Raw genomic sequence first — 15,049 nt, 5'->3', positions numbered from 1 at the left:
GTTTGGGAATCACTTCCTTTTAGGTGGTTGTAGAATTGAATGGTTCTTTTCTGGATTTTGATCATTAGCGGTATCGTTCTAATTCTGCTCTGCATTATTTAGTGTTTTACATTGTACACAGAGGATGTTTTTGCTAAATTCTGCATGCAGAGGCTCAATTTGGTGTTCTATTTTGTGAATTCGTGGTTGGTAAGAGGACCCCAGACCTCACAACCATAAAGGGCAATGGGTTCTATAACTGATTCAAGTATTTTTTTGCCAGATCCTAGTTAGGATGTCGAATATTATGTTCCTTTTGGTGGCATAGAAGGCTCTCAGATTGTTCACAGCTTTGTGGAAGTTCAGGCCGAGTTAGGTACATTTTTTGTGCTCTAGGGCAACGGTGTCTAGATTAACTTTTTATTTGAGGTCCTGGCAACTGGACATTTTTTGGAACTCTCTCTCTCCCCCTTCCTTTGGTATGTTGGTGGGATGGGGTGGGGCCAGAGCTGGGCTCCCTGTACGTGTATGCTTCAGCTGCATCTGTCTGTCAGCCCCCCCCCCCCCCCCCCACTCCCCTGTTAGGGACTTCCTTTGCATAGATGCTGCATGAGGAGGAGAGAGGGAGGGAGAGGGTTGAAGCTGCTATACACTCACAACACAGGGCAACTGCTGCCTGTCTGGGAACTATTCACACACACACCCCTCCTCCTTCCCTCTTTTCTCTTAAATTCAGGGTTTTGTTCCCCTCTCCGGGTAACTTTTGTTGAGAGAGAGAGTATTTGTGCGTGCTGTTTTGTTTTGCTCCCCTCCTTCACTGGATTCGTACTACCGTCTTTGGTTTGTCCATACGGCTGTAGTCTACTGTCCTGAACATTTCAGTATCTCCACTGAGCAGAGGAGAGAGCAGGCATTTTTGCTCCCTCTCTGAGAGGACTTAAAGTGTGTGAGAGAGCGAGAGAGGGAGAGCTCAAGCGACAGTGTGGGGAAAGGATGGCTGCCTGCCTCTGAGCTGCCTCTGCGCTTACGGAAATAAGGAACTAGAGACAAAAGGGGGAAAAAATTACTTTTCAGAAAGAAGGAAATTGTTTTCCTTTTTTGGAGGAGGTTAAACAAAGGGATTTGAACAATGCCTGCTGAAGTGAAACAGGTTAGTATTGTGATTACCCGATTATCCCGGCTCTTTCCCTCAATCTTCAGTCTCTCTTTTTCCTCCATCTATTTCTCTCTACTTCTCCTGTGTTTTCCTTTTGTATATGCTCATTGTGCTTGATGGTAGAGGGTTAATGATGTTTCATGTTTGCTATGCTTTGCTTGTTGTCCTAGGAGGTCAAATTATACATCAGTGTTTTTGTCAGTTTCCCGCAAAACATCTTCAGTAACTGGAAATATATCCTATTTTTTGCATTCTTGTCCTTCAGGAGGAGTGTGGTGTATGCGTGTGTTTACTAGTCTCTAGTGCAGGGGTAGGCAATTACATTCAGCCGCAGGCCGATTTTTGTCGGAGCGAATGGTCGGGGCCGGAACATAATTAAAATAATTTGCACACAGCAAACTGACCACAACTAAGCATAAAAAGAGACTATTTGAAAATAACAATAATGTCATACCTTGATTACATTGAGACACAATCTTTATTCGTGAGAATACTTAGGAAAAGATTTTGTAAAGTACCAATTTTGGGGGAGGAATTCCTGGTGATTAGTAAAGAAAAGTGTGGGGCTCTTTACTTACTAGTCCTATATAATGAACTATTTATTTACATTATTTGTAGCCTGTAGTGTACTCTGATAAGAGCATACAGATATCTATAGATGGAATTACTGTCTTGTAAGCGTTCAGGGGTATGATACATGGGTAGTCTATCCACGTTGCCACAGACTGGAAGTCTGTCAGTAACATTCTGATTTCCAGATAATGCACATGTCGAGTTCTGTTGATGACCCCAACAGTAGCCCTATGTAACATATTAGATCCCATTTAGTGTGACCAGTGGAAGTGATGTGCTGAAAGTTTCTCTGTAACGATTGGTTGTAAGAGTCAGGAAGACCACAAGACTGGATTTATAACCTCCCTGTAAGGGTCAATCGAAGCTGTGGTTGCTAGAGGACAACTATTTCAACCTTTTGTTTTTCTCAGGAGCACAGTTAGTCTACCAGAGGAATGTGCTTTTGTTTGTGTGATTTTTACTTTCTTTGTTGTGTGTGTGTGTGTGTGTGTGCATGTGTGTGTGGTACTGGAAGTGTCTTTCTGCAAAGCATCCTACACTGTGAGAATGCGCTCTTCCTTGCCGAACTTGGCACTGCTCGTATATATATATATATAGAAAAAGGTATATATTAGGATTCAGAGACAACAATCTGGCTTTGATTAAAGTAAACTGCTCATTCTCAGCCCTTCCTCCTCCTCCCAGTCCCCTCTGCAGTATATTGGGATGGATGGGGTGGAGGTTTGACTTAGAAAAGCCTGGCATGTCAACTATTGTTGTTGCTCTGATAATCTGTTTACGGCTGCCCTGAGGATGGATGCTACTTGAAAACATGCAACAGCTTGGAGCCAAAAGAACATCTTGTATTTTCACCCTTAACTCTCTCTTACTATACTGTGTGTGTGTATTTCCAGTAATCTTACGAGGCATTACAGCTCAGTGATACCTGAGAGTGTCACCAGCATGTGACCTCTCTAGGGTGCGTTCCCAAAATGTAGTGTGGATGTGCGGAATGCTGCCTGTCCCTGACCTCTGTTGCCGTTGGAGATGCCTTTCATGCTTTAGGGTGCGCTGGCATCGAGACCCGCTTCTGCTGACCTTTTCAACTAGGCGGGAAGTTCCTCAGTGAGAGAACACCTGCTGCGGGGGTGGTTGTCCTTGTCACACACACACCTTCCCCAGGCCCTAAATGGATTGCCCAGGGGTCAGTGTTGTTGTTGGAGTCTTTCTGTTGTTTTTGTTGTCGTCTTTGAGCGATGTCTGCCTTTTTAAGGGCAAAGGGTTGAAAGGTTTCTGTAACCCCATCTAACCTCCACACCCATCCCTTGGCTTCAGCTGGGATGTACCGTGTGGGGATCTGATATCTCAGGCTATTTCTATACCTCGATGACAGATCTGCGGTGGTCTGGTCAGGCTACACATGCTGCAGATCAGAGGGTAGACACAGAGCAGAGGCCAGGCAGGGGGAGTAGAGAGTAGAGTACTATATTGCACAGATGTTCCTGTGCCCTGAACCCATCTTAAAGCAGCAGCAGTAGGGCAGCTTATGTTCAATGAATCCTAACCCAATGAAGATTACTCCCTCAGCCCTCAATTCTTGCCGACGCCTCGGTCGGTCTGTTAAAGTTAAATTTAAACTTGCCTTATTTTCGATGATCTGCAGACCAACGGGTGGCTCCCTAAACATTTGCTTATTCAGAATAGCCTGACGCTAGTACAGGTAGACCGCTCACCCTCGTGAAAAAGGGATCATGGGAGATTTCACCGTGAAGAAAAAGGGAAAAGGAAAATATTCCAAAACGCAGATGGTAATCATCTTCCTCTGAGGTCTACAGGTGCAGAATCTGACTGCATCCCACATTGGGCCCTGGTCAAAAGTAGTGCACTATTGAGGAAATAGTATGCTATTTGGGACACAGTCTCAGACTTTTCCTTTCAACGGCTGAGTAAGGAGAAACCACCTGAATTCAGCCAGAGACTTAGTGTCTGGTGTTAAGTGTGGGCCACTGTCAGTCTGACAGCTTATGGGGGTTTCACATGTATTATTAACTAAGGCTTCCATGCCTCCTCAGACGCTGTTTGATTCCTGGGTGAAATTAAGTCATCTAACTCCCACACTCTCTTGCAGGGGAAGGCGATGCATACACCAACCAACCATCCCTGTATTTATTTCCATACCTCATCTCTGTCTGTCTGCTTAGGCTGCCTTTGTGCCTCTGTGGTGGAAGGCAGTGCTTTGAAGACATGTAGTGTATGAGGAGCGCCATTGTTTGGGACAATCACTGACACAAAAATGTCAGTGACCCGAAAGGACAGACAGTGAGTGGCTGGTGGAGATCGGAGATGGTGCTGAAAGGCCATTGCCTGGGGTTGTTGTTTGGTCATGAGTGCTGTTCTAATGGGCAGGGTGAGGTAGGGAGGGAGGTGAGGAAGGAACAGGGGGAGGTAGGGAGGGAGGTGAGGAAGGAACAGGGGGAGGTAGGGAGGTTGGGAGGGAGGTGAGGAAGGAACAGGGGGAGGTAGGGAGGGAGGTGAGGAAGGAACAGGGGGAGGTAGGGAGGTTGTGAGGGAGGTGAGGAAGGAACAGGGGGAGGTATGGAGGTTGGGAGGGAGGTGAGGAAGGAACAGGGGGAGGTAGGGAGGGAGGTGAGGAAGGAACAGGGCGAGGTAGGGAGGGAGGTGAGGAAGGAACAGGGGGAGGTAGGGAGGTTGGGAGGGAGGTGAGGAAGGAACAGGGGGAGGTAGGGAGGTTGTGAGGGAGGTGAGGAAGGAACAGGGGGAGGTAGGGAGGTTGTGAGGGAGATGAGGAAGGAACAGGGGGAGGTAGGGAGGGAGGTGAGGAAGGAACAGGGGGGGTAGGGAGGTTGGGAGGGAGGTGAGGAAGGAACAGGGGGAGGTAGGGAGGTTGGGAGGGAGGTGAGGAAGGAACAGGGGGAGGTAGGGAGGTTGGGAGGGAGGTGAGGAAGGAACAGGGGGAGGTAGGGAGGTTGGGAGGGAGGTGAGGAAGGAACAGGGGGAGGTAGGGAGGTTGTGAGGGAGGTGAGGAAGGAACAGGGGGAGGTAGGGAGGTTGTGAGGAAGGTGAGGAAGGAACAGGGGGAGGTAGGCAGGTTGTGAGGGAGGTGAGGTAGGGAGGTTGGGAGGGAGGTGAGGAAGGAACAGGGGGAGGTAGGGAGGTTGGGAGGGAGGTGAGGAAGGAACAGGGGGAGGTAGGGAGGTTGTGAGGGAGGTGAGGAAGGAACAGGGGGAGGTAGGGAGGTTGGGAGGGAGGTGAGGAAGGAACAGGGGGAGGTAGGGAGGGAGGTGAGGAAGGAACAGGGGGAGGTAGGGAGGTAGGGAGGGAGTTGAGGAAGGAACAGGGGGATGTAGGGAGGTTGTGAGGGAGGTGAGGAAGGAACAGGGGGAGGTAGGGAGGGAGGTGAGGAAGGAACAGGGGGAGGTAGGGAGGTAGGGAGGGAGTTGAGGAAGGAACAGGGGGATGTAGGGAGGTTGGGAGGGAGGTGAGGAAGGAACAGGGGGAGGTAGGGAGGGAGGGAGGGAGGTGAGGAAGGAACAGGGGGAGGTAGGGAGTTTGTGAGGGAGGTGAGGAAGGAACAGGGGGAGGTAGGGAGGGAGGTGAGGAAGGAACAGGGGGAGGTTGGGAGGGAGGTGAGGAAGGAACAGGGGGAGGTAGGGAGATTGGGAGGGAGGTGAGGAAGGAACAGGGGGAGGTAGGGAGGTTGGGAGGGAGGTGGAGAAGGAACAGGGGGAGGTAGGGAGGTTGGGAGGGAGGTGAGGAAGGAACAGGGGGAGGTAGGGAGGTTGGTAGGGAGGTGAGGAAGGAACAGGGGGAGGTAGGGAGGGAGGGAGGTGAGGAAGGAACAGGGGGAGGTTGTGAGGGAGGTGAGGAAGGAACAGGGGGAGGTAGGGAGGTTGGGAGGGAGGTGAGGAAGAAACATGGGGAAGACAGGGAGGGAGGTGAGGAAGGAACAGGAGGAGGTAGGGAGGTTGGGAGGGAGGTAAGGAAGGAACAGGGGGAGGTAGGGAGGGAGGTGAGGAAGGAACAGGGGGAGGTAGGGAGTTTGGGAGGGAGGTGAGGAAGGAACAGGGGGAGGTAGGGAGGTTGGGAGGGAGGTGAGGAAGGAACAGGGGGAGGTAGGGAGGGGGGAAGGTGAGGAAGGAACAGGGGGAGGTAGGGAGGTTGTGAGGGAGGTGAAGAAGGAACAGGGGGAGGTAGGGAGGTTGGGAGGGAGGTGAGGAAGGAACAGGGGGAGGTAGGGAGGTTGGGAGGGAGGTGAGGAAGGAACAGGGGGAGGTAGGGAGGTTGTGAGGGAGGTGAGGAAGGAACAGGGGGAGGTAGGGAGGTGTGAGGGAGTTGGGGAAGGAACAGGGGGAGGTAGGGAGGTTGGGAGGGAGGTGAGGAAGGAACAGGGGGAGGTAGGGAGGTTGGGAGGGAGGTGAGGAAGGAACAGGGGGAGGTAGGGAGAGTGTGAGGGAGGTGAGGAAGGAACAGGGGGAGGGTAGAGAGGTTGGGAGGGAGGTGAGGAAGGAACAGGGGGAGGTAGGGAGGGAGGGAGGTGAGGAAGGAACAGGGGGAGGTAGGGAGGGAGGTGAGGAAGGAACAGGGGGAGGTAGGGAGGTTGGGAGGGAGGTGAGGAAGGAACAGGGGGAGGTAGGGAGGTTGTGAGGGAGGTGAGGAAGGAACAGGGGGAGGTAGGGAGTTTGTGAGGGAGGTGAGGAAGGAACAGGGGGAGGTTGGGAGGGAGGTGAGGAAGGAACAGGGGGAGGTAGGGAGATTGGGAGGGAGGTGAGGAAGGAACAGGGGGAGGTAGGGAGGTTGGGAGGGAGGTGGAGAAGGAACAGGGGGAGGTAGGGAGGTTGGGAGGGAGGTGAGGAAGGAACAGGGGGAGGTAGGGAGGTTGGGAGGGAGGTGAGGAAGGAACAGGGGGAGGTAGGGAGGGAGGGAGGTGAGGAAGGAACAGGGGGAGGTTGTGAGGGAGGTGAGGAAGGAACAGGGGGAGGTAGGGAGGTTGGGAGGGAGGTGAGGAAGAAACATGGGGAAGACAGGGAGGGAGGTGAGGAAGGAACAGGAGGAGGTAGGGAGGTTGGGAGGGAGGTAAGGAAGGAACAGGGGGAGGTAGGGAGGGAGGTGAGGAAGGAACAGGGGGAGGTAGGGAGTTTGGGAGGGAGGTGAGGAAGGAACAGGGGGAGGTAGGGAGGTTGGGAGGGAGGTGAGGAAGGAACAGGGGGAGGTAGGGAGGGGGGAAGGTGAGGAAGGAACAGGGGGAGGTAGGGAGGTTGTGAGGGAGGTGAAGAAGGAACAGGGGGAGGTAGGGAGGTTGGGAGGGAGGTGAGGAAGGAACGGGGAGGTAGGGAGGTTGGGAGGGAGGTGAGGAAGGAACAGGGGGAGGTAGGGAGGTTGTGAGGGAGGTGAGGAAGGAACAGGGGGAGGTAGGGAGGTTGTGAGGGAGGTGGGGAAGGAACAGGGGGAGGTAGGGAGGTTGGGAGGGAGGTGAGGAAGGAACAGGGGGAGGTAGGGAGGTTGGGAGGGAGGTGAGGAAGGAACAGGGGGAGGTAGGGAGGTTGTGAGGGAGGTGAGGAAGGAACAGGGGGAGGTAGGGAGGTTGGGAGGGAGGTGAGGAAGGAACAGGGGGAGGTAGGGAGGGAGGGAGGTGAGGAAGGAACAGGGGGAGGTAGGGAGGGAGGTGAGGAAGGAACAGGGGGAGGTAGGGAGGTTGGGAGGGAGGTGAGGAAGGAACAGGGGGAGGTAGGGAGGTTGTGAGGGAGGTGAGGAAGGAACAGGGGGAGGTAGGGAGTTTGTGAGGGAGGTGAGGAAGGAACAGGGGGAGGTAGGGAGGTTGGGAGGGAGGTGAGGAAGGAACAGGGGGAGGTAGGGAGATTGGGAGGGAGGTGAGGAAGGAACAGGGGAGGTAGGGAGGTTGGGAGGGAGGTGAGGAAGGAACAGGGGGAGGTTGGGAGGGAGGTGAGGAAGGAACAGGGGGAGGAGGGGAGGGAGGGAGGTGAGGAAGGAACAGGGGGAGGTTGTGAGGGAGGTGAGGAAGGAACAGGGGGAGGTAGGGAGGTTGGGAGGGAGGTGAGGAAGAAACATGGGGAAGGTAGGGAGGGAGGTGAGGAAGGAACAGGAGGAGGTAGGGAGGTTGGGAGGGAGGTGAGGAAGGAACAGGGGGAGGTAGGGAGGGAGGTGAGGAAGGAACAGGGGGAGGTAGGGAGGTTGGGAGGGAGGTGAGGAAGGAACAGGGGGAGGTAGGGAGGTTGGGAGGGAGGTGAGGAAGGAACAGGGGGAGGTAGGGAGGGAGGAAGGTGAGGAAGGAACAGGGGGAGGTAGGGAGGTTGTGAGGGAGGTGAGGAAGGAACAGGGGGAGGTAGGGAGGTTGGGAGGGAGTGGGGAAGGAACAGGGGGAGGTAGGGAGGGAGGGAGGTGGGGAAGGAACAGGGGGAGGTAGGGAGGGAGGTGAGGAAGGAACAGGGGGAGGTAGGGAGGTTGGGAGGGAGGTGAGGAAGGAACAGGGGGAGGGAGGGAGGTTGGGAGGGAGGTGAGAAGAGGAGAGGAGGTAACAGGAGGAGGTAGGGAAGTTGCGAGGGATGTGAGGAGGGAACAGGGGGAGGTAGGGAGGTTGGGAGGGAGGTGAGGAAGGAACAGGGAGGGAGGGAGGTTGGGAGGGAGGTGAGAAGAGGAGAGGAGAGGAGGTAACAGGGGGAGGTAGGGAAGTTGGGAAGGATGTGAGGAGGGAACAGGGGGAGGTAGGGAGGTTTTTAGAGGGAGGTGAGGAGGGAACAGGGGGAGGTTGGGAGGGAGGGAGGGAGGTGAGGAAGGAACAGGGGGAGGTAGGGAGGTTGGGAGGGAGGTGAGAAGAGGAGAGGAGGTAACAGGGGGAGGTAGGGAAGTTGGGATGGATGTGAGGAGGGAACAGGGGGAGGTAGGGAGGTTTTTAGAGGGAGGTGAGGAGGGAACAGGGGGAGGTTGGGAGGGAGGTGAGGAAGGAACAGGGGGAGGTAGGGAGGTTGGGAGGGAGGTGAGAAGAGGAGAGGAGGTAACAGGGGAGGTAGGGAAGTTGGGAGGGATGTGAGGAGGGAACAGGGGGAGGTAGGGAGGTTTTTAGAGGGAGGTGAGGAGGGAACAGGGAGGGAGGGAGGTTTTTAGAAGGATGTGAGGAGGGAACAGGAGGAGGCAGGGAGGTTTTTAGAGGGAGGTGAGTAGGGAACAGGAGGAGGCAGGTAGGTTTTTAGAGGGAGGTGAGGAGGTAACAGGGGAAGGCTTGTGAGGAGGGAATGGGGAGGCTTGTGAGGAGGGAATGGGGAGGAGGGAACGGGGAGGCTTGAAGGTGCTGGTCACTCCAGTCCAGATGGCTTGGCCGAAAATGGATCCAGCGTTGGACACACCTCCCATACTACCCATGTTTCCCATTCCGCTCCCACGCGTACTCTTAAAACATGACCCATGTGACATGCCGATGTTTGACATGAAACTTCTCCGCATCCTCTCCAACTCACCCAGCTTACTTTCTCTACTGGGGTTGAGTGGGTGCCAGGCCTGGGTAACCGGAGCTGGAGGTATGGAATACCCTCCCCTCGCTCGGTGGTATAGGCATATAGAATGAACATCCTGCTGGCCTGGCCATCAGGTATCTGGGGTGTCCTGTGATGTTGCAGGGGCGTTCAGGGGGACATGCCGCACGCTCCTCACACTATTCCCAGGGGGCCGCCACAGAGAGGCCACGGCTGCTCTCTCATAACCCATTTGGCAGGCTGACAAGGTGACTGATATAGCCTATTCTAGCCAGGCCTGGCCTGCTCTCCCTCACTCACTCACTCACTCACTCACTCACTCACTCTCCCTCAATTCCCCGGCCACATACAAAAACATATCGCCTCTCTTTGGTTGCGTCTCAAATGGTACCTTATTCCCTACATAGTGCACTACTTTAGACCAGAGTCCTATTGGCCCTGGTCAAAAGTAGTGTATTATATAGTGAATAGGGTACCATTTGGATTGCAGGCTTTTACTGCCTGCCTCTCCCTGCATCCATCTCCCGCGGCAGCTGCCTAGCTGTCATCATTGGCTGATGGAATTAGAAAGGTGAGCTAGAACACAGGCCTGGAGATGGATGCTTTCGTATCTGTCTCTGTGTTAGGGGAATAAACGGTGTCAAGGAGAAAGACGTGGAGCAATAATGAGATGGTTGCTCTGTGTATGTGTCTGTGTGTGTGCGTGTGCACACATAAATTCATGTAAATCCCTGCTGCAGACATTACAATGTGTTTTGTGGGTTACTGCAACCTCCAATGTCTTGTCAATGGGTGCTGGTGGTGGATAGTATTGTTCCTTTCTCTCTTTGGCTGTGACAGAAATCCTTAAAATGAGGCCGCGCAGAGACTGAGTCATCGTACACACACACACACACACACACACACACATTACTGGAGGCAGGTGACGGAGGAGCAGCCATTGTCCCCTGCAGTGCTTATATACTTAGTTCGTGCCTGCTCTGGGGACAGGGCTTGCCCCGTTTCCGTGGGAATGAGAGTAGTTAGTTCCTCCTCTACTTGCCTCAAAACCATAAACACTTCAGGCAGATAACAGAGTAAACAATCCCAGAGCAGGCAGAGAGAGAGGCCCCATCATAGTCTACCTCTGTCCTGGGAGGTTGACCAGAGTAGGCAGAGAGAGAGGCCCCATCATAGTCTACCTCTGTCCTGGGAGGTTGACCAGAGGATCCCATCAGCTTCCTATAGGCTAGGCCTACTATATTTATTTCTCAACTTTCCTAATATTAAGCACATTGCTTCGCTTTACATCAGGAGTATAGCTTACCTGACTGGCATGAAAATGAATCACGGGAAAAGCGACAGGTGTATGATAATGGCCCATTCTAAATCAAAGTTATTATTAAGTAAAGACAAGATTCAATTGAGAATAGCCTGATGAGTAAGAATAGTATCACTTGTGAATGAGGCCCAGTGTGTGCAGTCTAAGGTAAGAAGCATTACTTTTTTTGCGACTTTTTCCTAATCATGGTTGCATGTATCATGTAGCCTAGCCCATAGGCCTAGATGTTTTGATGAGGTTTGTATAAAAACTAAAGTGACCAATAACTGGAACACGGTTAGAGAGCACATAGCCTATAGGTCTAGGACCCCTGGAACACGGTTAGAGAGCACAGAGCCTATAGGTCTAGGACCCCTGGAACACGGTTAGAGAGCACAGAGCCTATAGGTCTAGGACCCCCGGAACACGGTTAGAGAGCACAGAGCCTATAGGTCTAGGACCCCCGGAACACGGTTAGAGAGCACATAGCCTATAGGTCTAGGACCCCTGGAACACGGTTAGAGAGCACATAGCCTATAGGTCTTGGACCCCTGGAACACGGTTAGAGAGCACATAGCCTATAGGTCTAGAACCCCTGGAACACTGTTAGAGAGCACATAGCCTATAGGTCTAGAACCCCTGGAACACGGTTAGAGAGCACATAGCCTATAGGTCTAGAACCCCTGGAACACTGTTAGAGAGCACATAGCCTATAGGTCTTGGACCCCTGGAACACGGTTAGAGAGCACATAGCCTATAGGTCTTGAACCCCTGGAACACGGTTAGAGAGCACATAGCCTATAGGTCTTGGACCCCTGGAACACGGTTAGAGAGCACATAGCCTATAGGTCTAAGACCCCTGGAACACGGTTAGAGAGCACAGAGCCTATAGGTCTAGGACCCCTGGAACACGGTTAGAGATCAGAGCCTATAGGTCTAGGACCCCTGGAACATGCTTTGAGAGCACAGAGTCTATAGGTTTAGGACCCCCGGAACACGGTTAGAGAGCACAGAGCCTATAGGTCTAGGACCCCCGGAACACTGTTAGAGAGCACATAGCCTATAGGTCTTGGACCCCTGGAACACGGTTAGAGAGCACATAGCCTATAGGTCTAGAACCCCTGGAACACTGTTAGAGAGCACATAGCCTATAGGTCTAGGACCCCTGGAACATGGTTAGAGAGCACATAGCCTATAGGTCTTGGACCCCTGGAACACGGTTAGAGAGCACATAGCCTATAGGTCTTGGACCCCTGGAACACGGTTAGAGAGCACATAGCCTATAGGTCTTGGACCCCTGGAACACGGTTAGAGAGCACATAGCCTATAGGTCTAGAACCCCTGGAACACGGTTAGAGAGCACATAGCCTATAGGTCTAGAACCCCTGGAACACTGTTAGAGAGCACATAGCCTATAGGTCTTGGACCCCTGGAACACGGTTAGAGAGCACATAGCCTATAGGTCTAGAACCCCTGGAACACTGTTAGAGAGCACATAGCCTATAGGTCTAGGACCCCTGGAACATGGTTAGAGAGCACATAGCCTATAGGTCTTGGACCCCTGGAACACGGTTAGAGAGCACATAGCCTATAGGTCTTGGACCCCTGGAACACGGTTAGAGAGCACATAGCCTATAGGTCTAGGACCCCTGGAACACGGTTAGAGAGCACAGAGCCTATAGGTCTAGGACCCCTGGAACACGGTTAGAGATCAGAGCCTATAGGTCTAGGACCCCTGGAATATGCTTTGAGAGCACAGTCTATAGGTTTAGGACCCCCGGAGCACGGTTAGAGAGCACAGAGCCTATAGGTCTAGGACCCCCGGAACACGGTTAGAGAGCACATAGCCTATAGGTCTAGGACCCCTGGAACACGGTTAGAGAGCACAGAGCCTATAGGTCTAGGACCCCTGGAACACGGTTAGAGATCAGAGCCTATAGGTCTAGGACCCCTGGAACATGCTTTGAGAGCACAGTCTATAGGTTTAGGACCCCCGGAGCACGGTTAGAGAGCACAGAGCCTATAGGTCTAGGACCCCCGGAACACGGTTAGAGAGCACATAGCCTATAGGTCTAGGACCCCTGGAACACGGTTAGAGAGCACATAGCCTATAGGTCTAGAACCCCTGGAACACGGTTAGAGAGCACATAGCCTATAGGTCTAGAACCCCTGGAACACTGTTAGAGAGCACATAGCCTATAGGTCTTGGACCCCTGGAACACGGTTAGAGAGCACATAGCCTATAGGTCTTGGACCCCTGGAACACGGTTAGAGAGCACATAGCCTATAGGTCTAGAACCCCTGGAACACGGTTAGAGAGCACATAGCCTATAGGTCTAGAACCCCTGGAACACTGTTAGAGAGCACATAGCCTATAGGTCTTGGACCCCTGGAACACGGTTAGAGAGCACATAGCCTATAGGTCTAGAACCCCTGGAACACTGTTAGAGAGCACATAGCCTATAGGTCTAGGACCCCTGGAACATGGTTAGAGAGCACATAGCCTATAGGTCTTGGACCCCTGGAACACGGTTAGAGAGCACATAGCCTATAGGTCTTGGACCCCTGGAACACGGTTAGAGAGCACATAGCCTATAGGTCTTGGACCCCTGGAACACGGTTAGAGAGCACATAGCCTATAGGTCTAGGACCCCTGGAACACGGTTAGAGAGCACATAGCCTATAGGTCTAGGACCCCTGGAACACGGTTAGAGAGCACATAGCCTATAGGTCTAGGACCCCTGGAACACGGTTAGAGATCAGAGCCTATAGGTCTAGGACCCCTGGAACATGCTTTGAGAGCACAGAGTCTATAGGTTTAGGACCCCTGGAACACGGTTAGAGAGCACAGAGCCTATAGGTCTAGGACCCCCGGAACATGGTTAGAGAGCACAGAGCCTATAGGTCTAGGACCCCCGGAACACGGTTAGAGAGCACATAGCCTATAGGTCTAGGACCCCTGGAACACGGTTAGAGAGCACATAGCCTATAGGTCTTGGACCCCTGGAACACGGTTAGAGAGCACATAGCCTATAGGTCTAGAACCCCTGGAACACGGTTAGAGAGCACATAGCCTATAGGTCTAGGACACCTGGAACACGGTTAGAGAGCACATAGCCTGTAGGTCTTGGATCCCTGGAACACGGTTAGAGAGCACATAGCCTATAGGTCTAGAACCCCTGGAACATTGTTAGAGAGCACATAGCCTATAGGTCTTGGACCTCTGGAACACGGTTAGAGAGCACATAGCCTATAGGTCTAGAACCCCTGGAACACTGTTAGAGAGCACATAGCCTGCAGAGCCTAATGAAACATGTGTTTCATAATGAAACACGTGCTTCTACACCTGCATTGCTTGCTGTTTGGGGTTTAGGCTGGGTTTCTGTACAGCACTTTGAGATATCAGCTGATGTAAGCTGCATAAATAAATGAGATATCAGCTGATGTAAGCTATATAAGCTATAAGCTATATAAATAAATGTGATTTTATTCTTATAAGCTCAGTCATTGCACAATCGTGTGTGAAAATCGAGCTTTGACTGGACACTTTTCAAAAGAGAATCCCAGCTGTCTCGGGCTGCTATATTTATTGCTAAAATTAAGCAAATTAATCTGCTTTACTGGCATATAACAATGTTACTGTGGAAAGCGCTTCCTCCATTCGCTATTCGAGTGCAGGGTATTTTTTATTTATTTTATTTATTTTTATTTAACCTTTATTAACCAGGTAGGCTAGTTGAGAACAAGTTCTCATTTGCAACTGCGACCTGGCCAAGATAAAGCATAGCAGTGTGAACAGACAACACAGAGTTACACATGGAGTAAACAATTAACAAGTCAATAACACAGTAGAAAAAAAAGGGGAGTCTATATACATTGTGTGCAAAAGGCATGAGGAGGTAGGCGAATAATTACAATTTTGCATATTAACACTGGAGTGATAAATGATCAGATGGACATGTACAGGTAGATATATTGGTGTGCAAAAGAGCAGGAAAGTAAATGAATAAAAACAGTATGGGGATGAGGTAGGTGAAAATGGGTGGGCTGTTTACCAATAGACTATGTACAGCTGCAGCGATCGGTTAGCTGCTCAGATAGCAGATGTTTGAAGTTGGTGAGGGAGATAAAAGTCTCCAACTTCAGCGATTTTTGCAATTCGTTCCAGTCACAGGCAGCAGAGTACTGGAACGAAAGGCGGCCAAATGAGGTGTTGGCTTTAGGGATGATCAGTGAGATACACCTGCTGGAGCGCGTGCTACGGATGGGTGTTGCCATCGTGACCAGTGAACTGAGATAAGGTGGAGCTTTACCTAGCATGGACTTGACCTGGAGCCAGTGGGTCTGGCGACGAATATGTAGCGAGGGCCAGCCGACTAGAGCATACAAGTCGCAGTGGTGGGTGGTATAAAATGCTTTAGTGACAAAACGGATGGCACTGTGATAAACTGCATCTAGTTTGCTGAGTAGAGTGTTGGAAGCAATTTTGTAGATGACATCGCCAAAGTCGAGGATCGGTAGGATAGTCAGTTTTACTAGGGTAAGTTTGGCGGCGTG

The 15,049-nt window shown here is 52.0% G+C and overlaps 1 protein-coding gene across 33 annotated transcripts in view; it reads left to right on the top strand.

The window, feature by feature from the left end:
• Nucleotides 1–15,049, top strand: part of arvcfb (ARVCF delta catenin family member b) — a 364,251-nt gene that overhangs the window by 185,727 nt on the left and 163,475 nt on the right. For 9 of the 33 annotated variants that reach the window (XM_031829838.1, XM_031829835.1, XM_031829831.1 and 6 more), the window contains exon 1: nucleotides 639–1,129. The exons of 23 other annotated variants lie outside the window; for them this stretch is intronic. In XM_031829838.1, the coding sequence (XP_031685698.1) occupies nucleotides 1,109–1,129 (21 nt within the window). In that variant the 5' untranslated portion in view covers nucleotides 639–1,108. Of the gene's footprint in view, nucleotides 1–636; nucleotides 1,130–15,049 lie in introns of those variants that run through there. One more of the 33 variants, XM_031829818.1, reaches the window with a different exon arrangement.

The sequence above is a fragment of the Oncorhynchus kisutch genome, linkage group LG8, assembly GCF_002021735.2.
Source record: "Oncorhynchus kisutch isolate 150728-3 linkage group LG8, Okis_V2, whole genome shotgun sequence".
NCBI classification, from domain to species: Eukaryota; Metazoa; Chordata; class Actinopteri; order Salmoniformes; family Salmonidae; genus Oncorhynchus; species Oncorhynchus kisutch.
This window is presented reverse-complemented; position numbering and strand designations above follow the sequence as displayed.